The sequence below is a fragment of the Lissotriton helveticus genome, chromosome 9, assembly GCF_964261635.1.
Source record: "Lissotriton helveticus chromosome 9, aLisHel1.1, whole genome shotgun sequence".
Lineage (NCBI taxonomy): Eukaryota > Metazoa > Chordata > Amphibia > Caudata > Salamandridae > Lissotriton > Lissotriton helveticus.
The window spans coordinates 1,089,472,794-1,089,495,387 of NC_136070.1; the positions used below are offsets into that span (position 1 = coordinate 1,089,472,794).

The 22,594-nt window shown below is 44.3% G+C and overlaps 1 protein-coding gene across 2 annotated transcripts in view; it reads right to left on the reverse strand.

The window, feature by feature from the left end:
- Positions 1–247: 247 nt before the first annotated feature.
- Positions 248–22,594, reverse strand: part of LOC144782239 (monocarboxylate transporter 2-like) — a 91,317-nt gene continuing 68,970 nt past the window's right edge. For both annotated transcript variants that reach the window (XM_078661483.1, XM_078661484.1), the window contains exon 5: positions 248–2,493. In XM_078661483.1, the coding sequence (XP_078517609.1) occupies positions 2,201–2,493 (293 nt within the window). In that variant the 3' untranslated portion in view covers positions 248–2,200. The remainder of the gene's footprint in view (positions 2,494–22,594) is intronic.

The window sequence follows — 22,594 nt, forward strand, 5'->3', positions numbered from 1 at the left end:
TGCAGCCAGCGCTTGTTTACCAGTGGTGGACCACTTCTTCAGACCAGGGATGGCGTGAATGGTTGCTTTTCAGGGCAATGCCCGGGTCTCCGTTCAGTGTCGGGCTGGTTCGCTGGTGGAGCCCGCCCTGCTGGCCTCATGGAGGAACACAATTACCCATTAGAATCACTTGTATCATCCTAAAAGAGTTGGTGGACTGTGTTGGTAAAGGTGGATGTTTACGTGACCAGGAAATAACACAAGAATATTTGATTGAACATCACAAAGTCTTTATTTTTCAACATTGATCTGTCATAATGGAAGATCTCTGAGTGGATAACTTTCTTTTCAATTCCCTGGATAAACAATGTTTTATGCATGTATTTTTGTATAAACTATTGAAGATGTTAATAGTAAGCTAACTAATAAAATTAGAAAAATATAAAAAAACAATTGACTCGTAAAATGAGTTTGGCACATTGGAAATCAACATTTTGTCATCACAAATCCTGTGATTTTGTGAATCGCTGCTTGTGACTGCAAAATTGCATGCTACATCTTGTCCACAGTTACAACAGGCACAAAAAATGTCAAATTAAGATCATAGCTCAAGGCAAAAAGTTGAATCAACAGCATTATACAATCAAAGGAATATCTCGGAAATATGAGGTTGCCTGTCCAACTAGACTTATAAAGAATCCAATAGAGGACATTCTACCTTGAAGCACTAGAAGAAGGTAGACCTCCTGCTGACCGTTTCTATATGTCATAATTGTGCATTCAATAAACCTGAACCTTGCCATAGTCTGGGTCAAGGTATGTAGAACTACTCAAGCACAGCACCAAAAAGTTACTTTATGTTTGAAATGAATGAAACTATCAATTTTTCAAATTATATCACAACAGATGAAGGATATATGAACACTCCCCTAACACGTTGTAGAAAACAGAGTTTACTTTTTATATATCCCACATTGCTATGCTGTAGAAAACAAGAGTTTACATTTTATATATCCCACATTGCTATGCTGAAGATTCATCCATTTTTAAATTAATGTCTTTTAGGAGACTATCTAAGACTATCTTAAAAGATGGACAAACAATCACTTGTTCTGACAGCTCTGTTTTACTTACACGAGAGAAATAGGAGGAAGGGGAGACAGAAGGTGCCAGAAAGGCTTAGGATGCAAAACACGTTCAACGTCTACATATCACAATAGAACAGCAATTATAGTTTCTTCAGTCTGTCAGTTAGTGTTTAGTCTTACAGTGTCACATTTTAGTACGTTCAAATCTTAACAAACCCTCTCCTTCCACAGTTAAGTAGGTAGAAAGCAAATGGTAATTTTATGTATTTTTGAGGGAAAAGAGTAACCTTTAACCACCTGCAAACGTAAAAACATAAAAGCAGCAACAATTCAATTGATAAGTTTTATTGTGCAAAAGAAAGCGATTGTAGTGTGTTTTGTTAATTGTGCAAGCCAAGCAACCAGGATAACCTAAAACCAATTCTAAAGTCTAACAAGATGAATTTGAAAACAGGTACCGGATTTACTAAGTGATTTGTAAAGCCGCACACCCCGTTTTACACCTTTGCATGGGTGGGTGTTACAGATAGCATCATTTGACAGACTTTTCCTGAACCACTTACAGAAACATAAAAAAATTACAGATTACCAGTACTCCTAGAAACGTTTTACTAAATTTCTAATTGCGTGCATGCGAATGCTTTTTCATAACTGCAGACAGTCTATACGATCCACATAGGAAAATCCCACTAAGATTTTGAAGTTGCATTTTGTCATCTCTTTTTTGTGAAGAAAATATTTTTTGTCTGTGAAGAAGCCCCTTCCCTATACTCTCACAAACTTTGTGAGCGTTCTGTTGGTAGTTTAGCTTTGGAAAGGGATATAATCCTGTTCTGGACAATTGTAAATCTGATTATAGGGGTGGAATGAGTCAGAAACAAGTAATCGAAGCTCTTAAGTTGGATGTTGGTGCCAAACTTTTCAAAGCATTCCAGCTCTAGAGCAAGATTTAGCAAAATATAATACTCCTCCATTGTGGGCACTGGGCAGCATTGTTAGGCATGTGTAAATCAATACACCACAGTGCAAGTTCACTTTCTGTCAGTTCCTTCCAATCAAAATGGCTTTGGGAAACGGGTTCATGATATTTAATTTAGATTGTTTCCTTGAGCATACACAAACAAGTGGCATTCTCATGTACCATTGGCTTCCTTTTTCAAGCTCTCTAAATCGGAAACGGCACATGCCACTGCACTGCAGTTTTGCAAATCGTCTTTATCCACGTGTGTTCCATATTCCACCGCCGTCATGTCTTTGCCATTCTTCATGCATATTTCGTGGTCTTTCAAAGAACTGACTTCTTCCTTTTCAATCATACGATAGTTGTAGTAATTCATGATGCAAAGAAATATCCCAGCAAGCAACATGGCAGCTCCACATTTATAGTACATGTACTTGTACTCGCCAAAGGTATCCACAAGGGCCCCTGTAAATTAAATATGCAAAATTTAGTTTCAAAATGCAAGACTAGGTAAAGGCAAAACAATCCGTGCACTGTTATGACTACAAGAGAAAAGATCATTTTTTACACCTGTACTCAAATACATAGATATGCAATGGTAATTTATCAAGTTTCGTTCTTTTTTCCTAAGTGTGTAAAAGGCACTTTCTGAAGCTACTCGGTTATCATAGTGACTCTTTCTAAAAAAAACAAATTACCCATTTGTTCACAAGCTCAGCAGCAGCACACTGGAGTTGGACTCAGTTGATAGGCCAGATTTACAAGCGACTGGTGTCAATCATATTATCGACATATCGGATCGACCCTTTTCTCCAACTAGAAATGGAACACAAGTTCCAGCTGTTCACAGCATTATTCAACTGAAAAAAGTCAAACATTGTGTTTGGTTTGTAGGGGAGTAATGCTAAAGTGTACGACATATGAGTACTGGGCAAAGCGCACGTTTACTACACACACACACACAAAATCTGCCTTGGGTTCCCAGACAAAGATTCCGGGGACGTGTGTATAAGGCACCATCACAATAGTGATTCTTTTTATTCTATTAAGTTTGCACCCTGCTGAAGAACAGGCTGACAGACCCATTCGCCCCCTTCCGACCCTCCCATGGGAACCCGAGCCATTTAATTCCTAAGCCCTCATGCACATGACTATTTGTTAAACACATTTGTTAAATATGCCTGACTCAACTAATTTACAAAACATATAGACATTGATATTACGGTGATGATGATGTGTCCATTCTCGTTCATGAAGCACGTGGTTTGCCGCCTTCTGTTGTGATTTATTTGTTTGCAGTCTCAGCAATCACTGCAATTTCGATGATTTGTTACTGCATTTGCAGGTTCTGATTGTCCTATAGTGCAATCAGGCAGTGAGCTAAGGTCTGGTCTGACAGGTCAGTGTTTTGGCTGTTATTTTTAGGCCTGCTTTATGGTCTGGTGGGCCAGTTTTTAATTTTTTTTTAATAATTATTAGTTTACTAGTTACTAAAAACTATAAACATACACAGTACAAACAAAATAATCCGCCTTACATCTTCAGCTTAACACAAACCTAAAGCAATTTAAAATCAAAAAATCCCCGTGCCAGCCTGCCTAAACGCAAATAAATCATGCAAAAGGCGTATTGTGCAAACATCAAAGGACCTGCTGTACAAGGGAACATAAACTATTTAAAACCATACACCATACTATATCAACCTGGGTAAGCACAAGAAAATCGTTCAAGAATGCATTGTTCAAGCAGCAACAAAATACTGACCATCCTATATCCTGTAACTAAGCGCAGGAAGATCCTACAAACGTACATTGTGCGAAAATCGAAGGCCATACTGTGCAAAGGGCATACACAGTTTAAAGCCCTTGGCCATCCTATATCGACCTGGCTAAACTCAAGAAAATTGTTTAAATGTAGATTATCCGACCATCAACGAAATACTATGAAAAGGGGGGGCCCTCGGCCCCCCCGCACGCATGGCGGCGCGGCGACCGTCGCCCCCACTGTCTCCTTTGTCGCCATTCGGCGGTGGGGGCGTGCCCTTGGGTGCGCGGCCCACCGCCGATTGGCTGGCGGCCTCCCTGACCCGGATCCTGGGAAGTGGGTCCGGGTCAGGGGGGGCGGGCTATAGGAGGGGCCACCTGGCCCCTCGGGAATAAAGAGATAGGGAGCGCCCAGGAGACCCCCTTGTCCCTGGACGCTCCCTCGCCGAAACGGTGTGCCCCGCGCTCGGGGCTTCTTTGTTTCTTTAATTTTTTCCCTTTTTTATTCGCAGGTATGGGGGTTGGCGTCGTGACTATTTCAAAGAATCACCGCCACTGCATCGAGGGACGAGCATGGAGGCTAAAGCGATCCGATACCCGCGGGAGTGAGAGGGCAGCTGGGCCAGTCGGCGGAGAAGCCAACGTGCCTTGGGGGAACAGCTGTGTCGGTCTCCGGCGGTGCGAGCAGCCACCTCCACCTACCGCTTCCTGTTTTAAAAAATGGTAAGCGTGCGCCTGGTTGGCGGCATGGGTTTGCGAGTCTCATGGTGGAAATGTGTTCTTTCACAGACGGGGTTCACTGGGCTGCTTGCGGGGGCAGTCATTCCTTAGCAAATATTCCCGCTTTTGAACAGTTTTGTGCATAATGTTCCATCGGAAAAGTAAAGACTGCTCCGCTGCTCTCGCCCTACCAGTAGCCCGGTGGGTTAATGCTTCAACTGCACAAAGGAACCGCTTAACTTTACGATGAATAGAAGCAACAGGTACCCTCGACCACGGCCGGCTTTGACTCCCCTGGCGCCCTGTGCTATAGTATTTTACTAGTCGCTGACCATGAGAGCGTGCCACGGCTCAGTACAAAAAAAAAAAAAAAAAAAATGTGTCTGAGCGCGTGTGAGTGCGAGATCGAAGTGAGCCCGTGAGAGAAAGTGTCTGCTCCACACCCGCAGTTAACTGCCATGTGGTTAGGGGACAGGTTCAAGGGGCGGGTGCTGGGTGGCGATACAGAGGCTTATTGGTCTTTTCTTTCACGGTTTCACCCCATGTCCGGTTCTAGCACTGGACGCTCTCTGCACCTTATCGCACTGCTGGTTCTTAGTTGTCTGGCCCACGTTTTTTAGTTCGTGGTTGGCAATATGCATCTGTAACCGACTATCCGGGATGCAAAGCAGCCAGTAATACGTACAGGTTGTATCAGGTGCTGGAGTTCACTCGGCTTTCGGCGTCAGGCAGCGGTTTCAAATGTACGGTTAAGAAGCCGGTTAATTTACAATTGCTTATTTGGGGCGACGCACGATCACGTAAGCAAAGTGTGTGCTTACTATAGCCTGCTGCCCGACTTGGTATTCTTTTAAAATAAGTTGTTGTCGTGATGTAGATGGGGGTTCCTAGGGGTTCTTTTTTCAAAGAATGTTGCACTTTTGTGCTCCTTGAGGGTTTAAACTTTACTTTTTACCGTTCTTCCGTTTTCCTGAGATGTGTGTGCCTGAGAAGGGCCCTGCTCTCCCCAGGGACTCCGAGAGGCCCAGTTGCTTGGGATGGTGGGCAGAAGAACAAGGATAGGGGAGTGAAGGAAAGGCTAGCGCTGAAGCGATAGGAGTCTACAGCCGTGTGACTATGTACGTGAGTGAGGGGAAGCAGGCAAGCAGAGTACACTTTGTGAATGCGACGAGGGCATGCAAACAAGTGACAAGGCGAAGAGGTCATGGGCAAGGCGCAGGTGCAAATGAGTGCGGAGGGAGCTGGAACTGCGGCCTTAGGCTGTTATGGACTAGGGTTGTGGGGTACATAGAGAGAGGGTACGAGCATTCCCCTATCTCCTAGAGGAATTTCAGACACCTCCTTTTTCCTGCAACCTTGAAGGGACTGCAATAATCCAGTCCACCTTATCTGCCCCATATCAAACTGTGTGTACTAAACAGGTGTGCCTGCCTGTTAGACTTTGAAGGCCATGCGTACGTTAGATTAGAAACTCCGCACCCTACCTCACGGCACTGATGGACTCCCTACGTCGCCAGAGTGTACTTACCCCCTCATAACTTAGGCTGCGCAGTACCTCGTTCTCCATATAACTCTACTACAATGCCCAGTGGTAGTGAACAGGTGCGCTGCATGTACTTGTCTTGTCGTCGGGGGTCTTCCGTTACAATCCATAGAGTGAGATGTCGACCCACTCATGGTTTACAACCTATGCCCAGTGCATTATGGGTATGTCAATCCCGCCTTCACATAGCATTTTGTCTGCAGGTCCCATAATATTAGAACTATCAAAAGGGTGTTAAACCAGGCTCCTCCGTTGGCAGGAAGATATTGAAGGTGTGCCCCAGAACCTATGCAACAGCACTCGAGTGTGTTTGGGTGGGCTGCTATGTTCTGCGGGCTCTAGTAATGCGAGCAGGTGGGTGTACAGGGATTGACCATTATATTAGACCACCATGACGTGACAACTGCATTCATCAAAGCTGTAATTTGCAGACATGCAGAAGACATAATACTGTGTGCATGCACTGTACAGAACCTTTTAAGTGGCACTGTTTACATTAGTTTACCACATGCAGTAGTCAACCACTGCATTGAAAACAGACATTCAGGCCAAGTCTGCTCCGGTTTTAATGGTTCACATCTCCTTTCGTTATATAAGGCGGATTCACTCTGCGGCTTGTGTGTGTGCTTAGGTTAATGGAAAATATGAAAGGCGGGTTTCCTATACCGCCGACCTCGGTATATTTTACTTCTACAGGCTGCTTGTTACCAGAGAAATTCGCATGTCAATTTCACTTCAATTCTGTATTTTCATAATTTTGGGTAGAGAAAACGCTATGCTATTGACAGCGTAAGCAATTCAGATAAACTGAAGAGCTAGGAATTCATTACGGTTTTCCGCCAGACAGAAGCATGTCATGTTCATTAATAAAGAGTAATGTTTACACGCAATTTTATAATATTGAGCATAAAACGTTTTTACTTCAATCCGGGGTGAAATTACAAGCTAAGGTGATGAATCAGACCCTTAAGGGTCTGATTCATTAACCACTTATGCAGCAACCTTTATGTTAAAGCAGGGAATTATGAAATCCAGACGTCTGCTCATGGTCAAAACACCCTATTCTTTAAATGCGCAGGAAGAGAAGAAATACGCACTGCGAGAGACTGAAGCACATGTAAATGCCCTTCGTTTAAAGTAAAGCTGTTAAACAGCTTGAAGTAATTCTAAACACACACCAGAATGTCCCAGATCACAGAACATTGTTATGTCCTTGGTAGTAAATTGAGGCAGGGTTTGTTGTTACCGAATTGGGTGACAATCCTTAAGGTGAAGGTGATGTGTTCTGCTAATTTTCGGTTGCAGTGTGTGTACTTCATTATGGCAAAAATACTGCGCTGGGGCTATAGCTGGTGGGTTGGATCCAGTTTTGACTATTTCATGATGCTGTGCCCTGTAAAGTTTTAATTTTCTTGTTATATTACTTCGTGTATGGGGTAGAATAGCACTTTTTCCAGCTGTTTGAGCATTTAAGAGTTCGGTCGGCCCAAAACTTTTTGGGCGTTCTACTAATGCTCAGGTTGTACGTGGGTAGAATTCACAAGGCAGACGCAGCTCCCTGATGGGACGGGTCCCCACCATGGGCTGTGAATTACACAGAAGATGCTCTGTCGGCACTCAAGACCTCAGGTCATTCAGCTGATGAGTTCAGTTTTTGGAAAACTCACGGTCTAAATCAGAGCTAACGCTACATGGGTGACATTAAATTTCACCTGGAGAATAGGATGGCTTTATTGATGTCCTCTAAGCACTTGCAATACTTTATCCAAGCCATGGTTGCAGCTTATTTCTCTTACGCAAGGAACAGCCATTGACATAAGTCAAATTTTGACACTCTAGGACGACTATCATTGGTATCTGCTAGGTGATAGTTGGAACAATTGTGGAACCATTCACGAATAAGGTATACCACCTTCTCTTGGGGTCATCCTGGGGATTAACGACATCTAGGGGTAGGGCTTGACGAGACTGAGAGCCAGTTCCCCAGGTCCCACTTTCCTTTGCAAGCGGAAAGCCACACAATGGACTTATTTCAGTGTGGAGGTACTCACCATACGAGGTGCTGTTCACTATTCTAGGGGGGACATGGCACCAGTCCAAACATTGCACCTGTCCAAGCGACCCTTCAGGGATGATAGGTTAAAGCCAACATTATTAGTGAGCTATCCTAGGGTTGGCTGTATTGCGTGCAGCCCTCGGGCTAAGTCTTGAGGGAATATAGAGCAGCTTGTTTTACCAGTTTTTAATCTCATGAATGGGTAAATGAAAAGAACAGGTGTATAACAACAAGTATATATATTGGTTCTAAACACACCCCTGTAGTTCCTTTCCGAGGCAAAAAACAAGAATTACAGTCAGTAATCTTATTTAACACACAAGTACATTGGCACAATATACGTGAGCCCATGATGAGATTTAATGGCGAATAATTACAGTGTGAAAGCTTATATGGCACACGGTAATTTAGCACCATATACGTTGAGCTCTAGGGGTGTAACAAAGCCATATATTAATAATATGGGGGAGGGACCACGAATGGCAGAAAGGCAGGGCCTAGAGCCTGTAGAAAGATTACTTGGGGTCCTGGTAATGATACAGACCCTGATGTCACACCCAAAGGTGCCCTAGAGCCTAGTTGCGGCACCACATAGTTCTAGGGATGCATGTGATCATGTGCGGTTGGCTGGGATGATATTCCCCAGAGGTCAAAGTGGCGAGCGGAAAGGGTCCGTTGGCCAGCTTATGGCCTGGCAGAGGTAGGGCTGTGCTAATTCTTTTAGCTAAAGACTGTGAGGCTGCACTGTTAAGTAGACTGTCTTGTTTTTACACATGGACCCTATGCATAGAAACGTGGGTAGGAAACCAGGATTAAGAGGCGATGTCCTCGCCTACAGCTCAACTTTCTTGTGTAACAATGATTGTTAAAGAGGAAGCCAATTTATAGCCTACCATGGTGGGGGTGGCGCAGATCCTATGCTTAACGACATAGATGCTGCAATCGCAAACAAACAAACTGAGGCTATGCTTAACATTTACTGTCGACGTGTTAATGTGTAGTAATCTGGCACTAAGATTATCTAAAACTTAGCAATGGATGGTAATGTAAGTCTAACGCGTGTACAGCAGTTATCGCCGGAAACACTAATGGTGTGTGTCTATCTTTTCAATTTATGTATGACCGGGTGGATACCTGGAGTGCTCCACATCACAACAACTGCAACAGGCGGACAGCCCAGGGGAGGCTTACGTCAGGCACGGCTGGGTCCATGGCGGATATCTGAGGAGTGCCCCACACCGCAACATCGGCAGCGGGTGGACGTCGATAGCGAAAGAATACGTCGAGAAAGAGGACACCAAGGGCCCAAGTATTGCTGGCAGGTGTAAGTGCTACCCATTCCCTAAGGTGGAAGTGGGAATTGTCACCCAGGTTTTCTTGGTCTTTCCCTGGTTCTTGCATTTTCTCAAACCTGTCACGCAGGGGAGGAACGCAGCACCAGAAGTGGAGGAGCTACAATGGCCGGCACAAACAACAGGCTGGACGCAGGACAGGGAAGAATTGGTTTTGAGGGTCTGTGCCAGGGTCAGTTCAGGAACTTCTTTCAGGGACTTTTAGCCCAGCAGCCCGACCCCCTGTCAGTGGTGATACTTCACCCAGGAGGGACTGAATTGGCCAAACTGGGGAGGCGAATACTCATTGAGTCCATCTCCACTGTGGGGGGGGTCTTCAGGACTTGCCTGGGTGGCACAGTTGTAGGGCCTCAACTTATCCCGTGGTGGCAGGGACTCGGTCAGGGCGTTGAATCACTCGATAAAGAGGATCAACACACAGAGGGACGAGTTATTTCAAGCCCCCCCCGGTTGTAGATGATCCAACATGGGTGTATTTGTTCTACCTGCTGAAGGGAGTCCATTTGACGGAGGGAGGAAGGGTCCTGTAGTCTGATGATGTCAGGGCCGGGGTGGAAGGTTTTGCTAAAAGTGAGAACTTTCTAGGGTAGGTCTAGGCAGGGGGAGGCCATATCGTCGGTTAACAATGCTGGCCTGTGGCGGTAAGGTCATTATCGGTGAGCACATATTTGAGGTCTGAGGGGGCGGGCATCATCCTATGGAGGTTCCCGCCCAGGGGGAGGGGCCTGCGGGCCACTCCCAGAACTCCAGGGGCAAGGTAATATGCAAAGGAGCGCGGGTAGGAGTAGTTCACGCTTTCCTTAGGCTGGTAGCCACCCCGCGCGCGTGGACTCATGACGCCACCGGCGCAGAGTAAGGGCCCTCCTTTAGTGGGTAAATGGAGTTCAGGGCGTAGACCGGGCAATTCCCGGGGTAACACTGCGCATGCGCACATCCAGAGGGGAGGCGCAGCTTGTAGGACCTGACACCGGTAGTGACCCTGCCATATGGCCAGAAATGTACAAAAATTCTAGATGAGGATGTTTAGTCTAAGTTAGGAAACAACATGTATTAGAGTTTTGTTAAAGTCAGGCTCTCAAACTTGTTGCTAAGAATTATGTACCTAAATGTCCTGCTGAATTTTTGTATAAATTGTTGATTATGCAATTAAAACCTTTTTTAATTTCATACTTTAATAAATACGGCCGGGCGACTAGCGCCCGCCTTCCAAAAAGTAAAGATGTCTCGTGTCCACGTTCCTGGGTATTGGGTGCCGGATTGGGGGGGAGGCGGCAGCTAGTCGCTGACCATGTGAAAAGGGGGGGCCCTCGGCCCCCCCGCACGCATGGCGGCGCGGCGACCGTCGCCCCCACTGTCTCCTTTGTCGCCATTCGGCGGTGGGGGCGTGCCCTTGGGGGCGCGGCCCACCGCCGATTGGCTGGCGGCCTCCCTGACTCGGATCCTGGGAAGTGGGTCCGGGTCAGGGGGGGCGGGCTATAGGAGGGGCCACCTGGCCCCTCGGGAATAAAGAGATAGGGAGCGCCCAGGAGACCCCCTTGTCCCTGGACGCTCCCTCGCCGAAACGGTGTGCCCCGCGCTCGGGGCTTCTTTGTTTTCCCACCCACCATCCCTTGGAACAAAAAGTTTTGTAGCTGTTCTTATGTCTGGTTGAATGGTAAGTTTTGAAGGTACGGTCCACGGGTCTCACAGGGTAATAGAGATGGAACTGTTGGTATATTTTGTTGATGCTTTTGTCTAGGAATTTTTTCCCCTTTTAGCAAGTCATGTGTGAAGTGAATTGTATTTGATGCTAAGTGTCTTTAGGCCTTTTTTCCCTTTGTAGCTATACGTTGATACTGTTATTTATTAGCCAGTGTAGCTGTCCTTTAGAATTTTTCCCATAGGTCGTCGTATTTATTAGGTATGGGGCATGCGGTATGGTCATTATCGGTGAGCACATATTTGAGGTCTGAGGGGGCGGGCATCATCCTATGGAGGTTCCCGCCCAGGGGGAGGGGCCTGCGGGCCACTCCCAGAACTCCAGGGGCAAGGTAATATGCAAAGGAGCGCGGGTAGGAGTAGTTCACGCTTTCCTTAGGCTGGTAGCCACCCCGCGCACATGGACTCATGACGCCACCGGCGCAGAGTAAGGGCCCTCCTTTAGTGGGTAAATGGAGTTCAGGGCGTAGACCGGGCAATTCCCGGGGTAACACTGCGCATGCGCACATCCAGAGGGGAGGCGCAGCTTGTAGGACCTGACACCGGTAGTGACCCTGCCATATGGCCAGAAATGTACAAAAATTCTAGATGAGGATGTTTAGTCTAAGTTAGGAAACAACATGTATTAGAGTTTTGTTAAAGTCAGGCTCTCAAACTTGTTGCTAAGAATTATGTACCTAAATGTCCTGCTGAATTTTTGTATAAATTGTTGATTATGCAATTAAAACCTTTTTTAATTTCATACTTTAATAAATACGGCCGGGCGACTAGCGCCCGCCTTCCAAAAAGTAAAGACGTCTCGTGTCCACGTTCCTGGGTATTGGGTGCCGGATTGGGGGGGGAGGCGGCAGCTAGTCGCTGACCATGTGCAATAGGGCATTAACAGTTTAACAGCCTTAATCATGATCCATCCTATAGCAACTTGCCTAAGGACAATACAATTATACCAATGTGCAAACATCAGCAAATACTGTGCAAATAAGCATAATTAATAAATCCTTTTCTAAGAACACTCCGTTGTGCTTTGTTTAAGCTAACTAATGCTGAGCACACAATAGACGGGCTACGGGAACAGGGTTTCTCATACGCGTCCCCTAGCAGCAACTCCATTTAACTATAGTACAAGAACACTAGGATAGGAGTCAATAATTCTCTGTTTCCACCCACTAGCAGCCCGTCATTAAATAATAATCTTCTAGAGTCCCATTAAAGTGCACCCTTGTCTAAGCCATAGTATGTAGCTCTATTTATGGTGTTTTATCTGGTTATAAAAATTGCTAAGAATTGCACCAGTCAAATGTTCAACATAGAGTTCTGTGGGTTTAAAGCCTCTATGGCAGCTAACCTATAGGTTCCTACTTCCAGAACTAAAAACTCTTTATGCAGAAAAGTCGTCCGATGTATTAATTTAGGGCATACACAAAGTATATGCACAAACGTTTCTTTTGCCCGATGACACAAGCGACGCAATATGTCCTCTGGTTGGGTCTTTTTCTGCCACTGAGGTATAAAATCAAGAGATGGAAAGACACCAAATTGCATTTTTATAAATTCCCTCTTAATAGTCAATGACCATGCTGCCTCAAAATAGGGTTGTTCCTTGCTGATATTGTAAGAATTTATTACAAGCCACCCATGCGCTCAGTTTGCCGATGTTGCTTTATCCAGGCGACTTTTCTGCCCTATACATTTATTCAAAGTTTTCTTAAAAGTAAAATCACTCGTGTTCGATTGCCAGAAATCTGAAATACCAAGATTCGCCATGCTTCTCTGAAGATACTTGGCAAATTGACCTTTTCTCCCTTTGCAGGTTTATGTCTGCCAAAGCCAGATGTGTCAGTGAACCTTCGATGACAACATTTAACAAACGCTTCTGGTCTAGCTGATGATTGTTTTATCAAAGATAATTCAAGTCTTACTTGGGCTGGAGAAGCAGACTTTGGCAGCTCAAACACTCATTCATATGTCCGTATTACAAGCTTCTCCAGAAGATCAGCATCTTCACCCAGCATTATCTCACTGCCATATTTTGATTTGATCACTGTTATCTATGCCCTAACATTGTGCCCCCACAGACTTTCCCTCAAATTAGAGAATGCAAAATGTAGCACATCTGATTTCGCAACAATGACTTTTTTTGTGCAGCAAAGGAGCTTCTCGAGTCCAATTTGAACCCTAGGTATGTGCAGGTTACACTTTCCTCACGTTTGGCCCCTTTGAGGCACTATTTCCCCTGTTTAGATATTTGGCAATTTAAGGATATTACTTTGGGGTTTTTTAGATTGATTTCCAGCTGGTTGATAACTGAGTATTCGGCGAGCCTATTAATCAGTCTTTGCAGGCCTACTCGAGTATTGTTTAACAAGAGCAGATCATCTGCATGTAGAATATTACACAACTGTTGGCCACTAAGACTCCGTGCATGTGACACCATTTCAGCAAGACAGAGAAAGACCCGAAATAAATAGATTAAATGACAGTGGTGCTAATACTGCTTCAATCCTAGGGAAGTGTTAACTTTTCTAGACAGGCGACACCTGTCCCCACCCTGATCTTTGCCGAGGTTTTTGTGTATAGCAGTCAATTCGCTCTCAAAAGCTTTAGAGGGATTTCCCAACTTTGTAACTTCTACCAAAGCATATCTCGAGGGACGTGGTCAAATGCGGCTTTAGAGTCCACAAAACACATGAGAAGCGTTGTACGGGTATCACTCGCCCATTTCATTGTGGGGCCCACTGCCATCATCAGGTTAGAAATAGTCCCTTGCTTTTTGGTAAATTCCGATTGGTTTACAGGCAACCTCCGTGCCTCTGGCCTCTGGCACTCACTCCAGTTGATCTTGGAATAGCTGCATTGAAAAATATTTGAGATCTACATCAAGCAAAACTATCAATCGATAGCTACTTGGGGATACAGCAACCCCACCCTTAAAAATGGGATGTATAACAGAGACTCTCCAATTTTTCAGGACACTTCCTGTACACAATATGTGGTAAAACATCGAGCTCAAAAAACCTGCCAAGATTGTAACATTTTCTTTGAATAGTGAAGGTGATTTTCCATTGGTTCCAGGATTGCTGTCAGTATGTGAGTGCTCAATAATTTTTAACAGAGGTGCCGTAGGATATTCTAGAATGTCTAAGTCAACACTGCTGTTGTTTTTAATAAGTGCCATATTAGTTGGGGCGGTGCAGTATGTCACATCAAATCGGCCTGGACTGACACCCAGGGTGGACAGGGCATCTGCACATCCCTTATAGTGTGCTCTTAGGAAGTTCATCCATTCTTCCTCACTTATATTAGCAATATTTGCCACCCTGGGGCCCTTGTCAAGCTCATTAATAAGCTTCTAGAAATTCATGTGATTATATTATTTGGAGGAGTAGAGTAGCTTAGACACAATTCTTCGGATCTTCCCTTCTTGTGCGACCATAGCTTATTTTTTTTAACCTCCTGCGCTCACATCATAGGCACTTTAGCATTGCTAAATCCTGCAGTAAACACCACAGTTGATGGGGCATTCTATTAATCTAGGATCTGAGAAGGTGAACCAGTGCCATTCTGCCGGCTATTGACCGGTAACCTTACTGCTAGACTGTCCGAGACATTCCCCTGCCTTTATCGGATATGGTTCATTATTCAATACTTCCTTCAAAATTCCCACTGCTTCACTTGCCAGGTCTTGAATATTGTTCAAACTCCAATTAAGGCGTTTTACATTTTCTGTGTGGGTTTCTACTGCACTATCCGGGCACAGGCTAAAACGGTTGTAGTGGTACTGAACTAGATGTGTTGTGGTTGATAATCACTCTCAGGTCTTTGATCAATTTTAAAATGAAGTATACTGCTATACAAACTGGCACTCACCATCTTGTAATTGAGGTAGTAGGTCGTTTTGCAGGATGTCAAGGCTGGTGGGATATTCCCCGGGAGGTGGCTGTTTAGCGTTACCAGTCCGGCTAATTCACATGCCCTCAATTGTTTTTTCCCTAGGTTATCTTATCTTCTACAATGGGGAAATATTTGAATAGAGAAAGCTTGTGATGCTTCATCACCATCTTCATGTGTATCTTGAGAAAGATTCAAATTGAAGTCTGTTGGGATCTACCTCCGGCTCGTGCGCGAGCTCGTGCTGGTTGTGAGGTGGTACTGTGGATTCCAGTATGGAACGTGTGGTTCTTGGCTGGCAGTTGCTGCCGGGACCTGGAAGTTGTTGGACCTAATAAACACAACTCCTACCTTCAGCGGTGTGCCTTCCTTTTAAAGTCATTAGTAATTACCAGGTTTGTCATTCACGGGTCTGCTTTCCACTCCAACAACAGATTAATCAACGTATCCACTATACCTATATTCTCCCCTGGTTTGATATAGATATGAACCAAGGACCAACAGGGTTGTCAGCTCCGTATTCCAATCATCCAGGCGCAGCGCCAATAGCCAAGGTTCTTTTATATCTAGCATAGTGATCTTTGCAGTAAGTTTGGAGTTCACGTAAGTCATGAGCCCCCTTTTCACTATTCCATGGGTTCTACTTTTACATGCCAATCCGTTATAGTCAATGAGCCCGATTATCGGGATGCTGGATTGTGCTCATGTCTCCTGTACTGCAATTATATTAAACTTATTAAAGTACTCAGACATTGAAGCATCTTCAGTTTTCAGGGCAAGACCTCGTAGATTCCAACCACAGACACTCAACATGCCGTGCTTTATTGTGTGATGCTCCCTGGGATTCTTGTTTCAGTCCTCGTGGCATCCCGTCAATAAAACTGATGGCAGCCAACTCCAATTATCCAATTCACTCAATCTGGTTACTAGTCTTGACCATGTGCCTTCCTCCGGATGGGCCTTTGCTGTTTGGATCATCAGTCCGGAGACTCTCGTGGATTAAGATCAACCCACTGCTCCTTTCAGGTTTGATGGTAACTGTTGCGTCCAACCTATTGTTTGCCTCAGGAGGATTAGGGTATAAATTCCACCCTCCTTTGCAGGTTGATTTGGTGCTAGAAGCAAGGGTGGATAACCGATCTCCTGGAAGTGCACTATTTTATACCCCAACGCTTTAGTAGCGCCTTACAAGCCATGACTTTAGCTTGGATCTGTAGCGAATCAAAGGTGACCAGTGTGGGTTCTGATACTTGGTTGTGTCAGGCAGAAAGAACTTAATGGAAAAAAGTCCTGTGATTCTACTTGCGCTTGACCCGGCAGGCCCTTAATTAGCTTTAGAACATTTTGATTTAAAATGCTGTGAGTTCCAGTAGATCTATAATCAGGGATTCACAATATGCTTGCCTTTGAACCTGGGCAATCTGCAACAGCATTAACATTCTAGGTACTCTTTCTAGAGGAGCATATGATCTCTTCTTTCGTGTTGTCCCCTTTGGCATACAGTGGCGTTATATGTTGAACCAGCCTCTCCCCTGGCTGGCTTCTGCACTGTTTGCAGACCAACCTAATGCCAGGACAGGATCCTATGCTCTCTACCGTTGGACATTGTTGTCCCCTTAGGCACAGGGCGGTGTTATCTGGTGTACTACCTTCTTGACCAGGGTTTCATGCTGTCCTTTTACTATCATCACATCTGGGTGAGTCACCGATACGAACTTTTCCTCTCGGGTCTCACCTGGTTCCGTATGCTCTAGGACACTGCCCGGATGGCAGCAAACTTCCCTAACGCTTATTTCTAATTTACATCTTCCAGGAGCATCAGGCACCATAAGGTTCGGGAGAGATATGCTTTTATCCATTTTGTCCCCAGTACACATTACATTTTGTGGGCCTACCGGGGGCATTGCTGCTTTGATTACTTTTTCTATTAAGTGCAGTAGTATCAGTTGCTTGCTCCTTGAAGTCAATGCCTGCTTCTGGATACTATTAGCCTTATTCACAGCGTCATGCTGGCTATCTTCATCTGTAGCCAGCCATGAGATCAGCCCCTTTCCCTGATGCTCTCCTGACTCATAATGCTCAGCTTCAGTTTTGTGTTGCTTAAAATCTGTCAGTGTAAAGCCAGAAACAATATCATCAATGCTGGGTTCACCAGAGGCTTGTCAAATGATGGTTTTCGCCAGGTATGTTCAGCTACTGCCTCTCCTTGCACGCTTTCTTTCTTGCTTCGTCTTGCGGAAAGGTGATAGATCATTGGAAGGTGTGATCTGAGTAGCCGCTGGGTCTCGCCTGTTCTCCTGGTCTACTTAGTGGGCTCTGTATACACTTGCTTATTCATGTTGACTTGGGGGGGACCCTTTTCATTTTCTCATATGCTGCTGGGGCAGGTTTTTCTTTATTAAGAGCTACTTATGTTAAATGAAAATCATTGCCAGCTACTAATATTACTAGTGTTGTAACACGGAACCCATCAGGCAAAATTACAACAGTGACCACGATGTCCTAGTTTAACAGCAGTGATCACCTCAGTGGATCAGGAGGTTTGCCAGCAGTAATGTAAAAAAAATTTTTTGCCAAATTTGAATGTCTATATATATGTAAAGTATGCCAGTACAGTGCTCCTGTCACAAAAGTAATATATTAGTAAAAAGTATTCACACATGATTTATCACTCAAAATAACCTCTGTATATATTTTGGAAATTCAGCCATTTGTCTCGAAACATCAGCTTATGAGTTCTGAAATACATGCATTTTCGTCTTGGAATACACAGTTTAATCATACATATGTTAATTTAACCAAGCAAAATGTTTCAATTTAGAAAGCTGGGATGCATCCAGGAGAAGTCAGTAGCTCACGAGCTACTCGCTGGAGACGCCTGCGCTGGGGTAATCAGTGCCAGATTTCACACCGTCTCAGGTATGTATGCCTCCCAACTGCTAGGTACTTTCCTTATATCCACAAGTTAATCTTTACTGCGTTTTGTGGCATTTGATACATTCTTTATTTCCCTAACCATTTCCTCTAAGAGAACATGTGTATGTACTTGTTTATCAATCACTTCCTTGCATGAACACATTGTACAATCATAATCTTTTCTCGATTGAACTCTTTTGATCAGCCATTTAGAATCTCCAACTTTCTGTCTATACCTGACACAAAGACAGCAAGTGTGTTGAACAGGTCTAATATTTGTATGTCCATCTTATTGGCACGTTAATTCAATGCTTCCACAGTGGCTTGCATTGTGTTTAGTACAGCCCCCCAAAAGTTGTTTGCGGTTATAGCATTATCTATGGTACCTTTATACTCTTTGCGGCCTCTGCACAAGAAACACTTGCCGGGTCTACTTCAGTTACATCGCTTAAAAGGAGCACACCTTCCTTTACCTCCCACCGGCTCACTGCTATCCCTCTCACAGGAGCATTTAATTGAACAAGGGGTGTGCTGAAAAAACAGAAATGGTCTACAAATTGAATTAAAATTCATTTGAGGATCTCCTTTGTCTGTTTTTTCTGAAACAACTGCTGGGCTAACATCTTAGATGGTAACCTCCGATGCTGCCTGCTGCGGTGCCACCGGGGTCCATGCAAAGGACTTGTGCCACATGTCGTTGAAAGGCATTGGTGTTGAAACTGATATTGAGGTTACAGTGAGGGTTTTCCCTTTTGTGATAACAATCTCTGGGGAAAGAGGTGGAAGTGGTTGTGATGGAGATATAACCTGTATCTGTAAAACTACCCTCTAAGGGGTCAGACCCATGACCATGGAGGTGAGATGGTTGTCGCTCTTCCTCCTTATTTAGGGGCAAAAACCAGTCTGAAATCCTTGACACCTTCAGATTCTTCAGACTCGTATGGCCTCTTTTGATTTGGGCCCATCTTACCCCAAGCATTCTCACTGTGTTTTCCTCCCTCTGACGGTGAACCTACCTCAGCAGGAATCTTAGCCGACATTTTCTTTTCATATTTTCTATTCGCAGCATCTGAAGTAGGGCAGCCTCTTGCTTTCTTTTCCTCTGGCTGGCTTGTACACTGGTCCTGGTCTTTGGTGACCTCATAACAGCCGATCACAGGCCAAGTAGCACAACATACCTGTTTCCTGTCACCTATTCAAATTTTATATTGCACTTATCAAGCACTGGCAGCGCTTGTGGCACTTGCAGGGTGCTCTCAGGGAGTGGTGTTGTAAAGTTCTGGAGGGGTCTTTCAATCACAAAATCCTGTGCGATCTGGCAAAACACCCTCCCCCCCTTTATCTTCTTTGTCTCTATCCTGTCCTGGACACACTGTTATCCTTGCTTCACTTCTTGGCCAGGTAGAGTTGAGGGGAGGAGGCAGGAGCAAACCAGAGACAGCAAGCTACAATCAACCCTAAATCGGGCAGCCTCTGCCGGGCTCTAAGCTCAGCCTACAGCCACTGCCCTATGCGCAATTCTCCTCCACACCCTTCACGCGCTTGCTCCTTGCTAGCACATCACTCACCGGGAATTTGAGGGGCTATGAGATGCGGAGCCCAGCCAACACCTGAGTGGACCCTCTCTCCATGGTGTGCTTCCTGAGGCCTGCAGAGATCTCTCGCCCTGGCTCCTTTAATTAGCTCCTCTCAGTACCTCTGACACCTGCCCAGGGATCAGGGGCCGAGACTGAGTAAACCTGTCCTTTTTGGTTCCTTCTCAGCTGCTCGCCACTCCACTCAGCTCAGCTCCCTGGGTGCAGCTCCCACAGTGCAGTCGCCTCGCTGTCCCACGTCAGCGCGTTTTCACTGTTGATTTGGCTGATATTACCACAAACATTGTCTGCAGCAGCCACAAATGCATTCAGTCTTCCATACCTTGCCAAACACTTATACAGCAGGCCTTTATAAGTTCAAAACTGCCCCTCTTTGGAAATGTGGCCTACTTTTTTAGCTATCTTATTCACTAATGGGACCACTTTTTCTTGGATTCTGGTCCTATTTTCTGCCCCACACCTACCATGTGCACTTGGCATATGTGACATTGAATAATATCCGTTTTAGGCCCGTCCATTGCTTTAGTGTAGCTAACACTAACCAGAAAGAGTTTTATCTCTTTCATACTTAAACTATATCAATATGTAGACATTTGAACTTTTTATCAGTCCAACATTTTGCCACTACATGATTTGAATCATAGAGCTCTTGTTAATATTACCTACAGTAAAATGATGCACGGGCCAGAATTCACATAAGCTAAAATGTAATGAAAAAATATTATTCTATAGAAATTATTTGTGGGAGGATTCCTTTTAGACCAGATGTCTCATTTCGTTATCTGTTCATTCCTTTCCCTGGCCTTTAGCCTTTACCTATCTCCACTCCCGAAACTTGGCGTCTGAATAAAATGGAACAAATACATTAGTGAATGTTTGGTAATCATAATGGGTAAGCTGCAGTGGGGACTTCCATACATCCGAATTATGCTAACCTCAATAGAAAATGTGGTACTTATATTGACAAGATATGATTATTAAATCTGACATTTGTTTCTACTACTACAAGCATTTCTGGTCAGCAACGTAACGTTCGAGAAAAAGACACAAACTTATGTTATGTACCATTCTCAAATGATGAACTATTGCACAGTGCAGATGAAAGCCCAGTACTAATTTTGCACAAAGGCCATGAAAGTCTTGTATTCCATGATAGCCTCCTTTCATGAATATTCACGAGGTGTGATACAAATGCTTCATTTTATTAAATATCTGAATACACATGTATTTACTTTTTTATTTGTAGTATTTATAGATTTAATCACCAGTATAAACCATACCCTTCACTTTTAAGCAGTCTGAGCTTAAATTAACAGTAGATGGGAGGCGATTGACTACTGATGACGATTTGATTGACATTCTGATAAAGTGAATTCATACAGAAAAGTAATGGGATTCGTCATTGAGGACATTTTTAGCACAAAGTGTTGGGATCTGACTTTATTTGCAAAGTTCGAGAGAGGGTTTACATTACGAAGATAGGCCCGATCATCATATTCCTGTTATAGGGGGAAACGTGTCTTATAATCTCGTTGGTGTGTGAAAGCAAAACAATGAACGAAAAATGAATTATATATTTTGACCAACTGATTTGAGCATCTCTTGTTCCCAGGGTACAAGGATTAATTTTCCCCGTTCCTAGTCAGCACATCGTCTAATGTAAGTGACTGATTTATTTACTTCCCAAATCCAAAAGATGATTTTGGATTGCCGATGTTATTTTGCACCCTGCACAGGATGGAATGCAAAGCAAATTAGGTGAATCCCCATAAGCTAGTACCTTACTCAAATGAGATAATCGATGACAAACCCAGCAAGTAGTGCAGTAAACCATACCCGTCTGCCCAGGTTTGCTTTCCAAAGAGGGATGCCATTCAATACAAATTAGACACTTTCTAGAAAAATAGAGTGATGTAAAAAAGGGGGAATTCCACAAATTCGATACAATCTACCTTATAACACAGGCTACGTGTATTACATTTGCCAAAAAGCACTTGTACTCTGGAGGTACATCTGTTTGTTGGTGTTTACTGGAATTTTAATGTTGAGTTGGGCTAGAAACAATCAATTTTTAGGTCGGGAGTTTGAGAAAACTTTAGCTGTCTCGCCAGACTATTATTTTTCCAAAAACTATATACATACATTTGCTCAGCAGACTTCATCCACTGGTCTGTTTAACTGTCAATCACACTTTGCTCCCGCCCACAACAACGTACAGCATAGGGCACATGTCTTCAAACTGTGGGGGCACTCCCCTGGGGGGGTGGATGGGTTCCCAAGGGGTCGCAAAGGCCTCTGCAAGCACATGTAAATGAAGACACCTGGAAGTATAGATGTTTATTTGCTGCATTTCCAGGCTGTCTTCATTTACTCTGAAGCCCTCAGAGTGCCCTGGGGCCAGAGGTCAGTGGGTGTGCTGCTGGGGGCTTGGCTGGGCAGTGTCTGGAGTCTTATTAAGACTCCAGCACGGCTGAGTTTTTCACAGGTCTTTAACCCCTTCTACGCTCATGACGAGCTCAGCTCGTCATGAGCGTAACCTGCGCTACGCGGATGACGAGCTGAGCTCGTCATGTAACGCGGGTTTTTTAAAATCGCAGCGCGCAGCGGGAAAACCGCTAGTGCGCATGCGGTTAAAGACCATTTTCTTACCTTTAGAAACTGGTTACCAGAGGCATAGTTTTTTTTTTTTTTTTCAGTACCCCTGGGCCCCGACTCTGCCTATTCCTTACATTTGTATTTTAAATGTACTGCTGTAGTGTGAAAATGCATTTCATGAAAAGGAATATAAAAAAGGGTTGCCAATAGAAAAAATGCCAGTCATGTATGTTTAAAGAGCCTGCAAAGACATTGCTTTGACACTAAATAGGGTCTTAAATAAAAAAGTATGTATTCATTTGTAATTTGACTTTGTCTGTTCCTTTTATTTTCAGTCAGAAAACATTCAGGCAGCCCTAGAACATATTTAAAAGTGCTTTATATTTGCTGTTAGACATACGCACAGACAGGTGCTGAAAATAGGGCTTTAGGTGACTGTT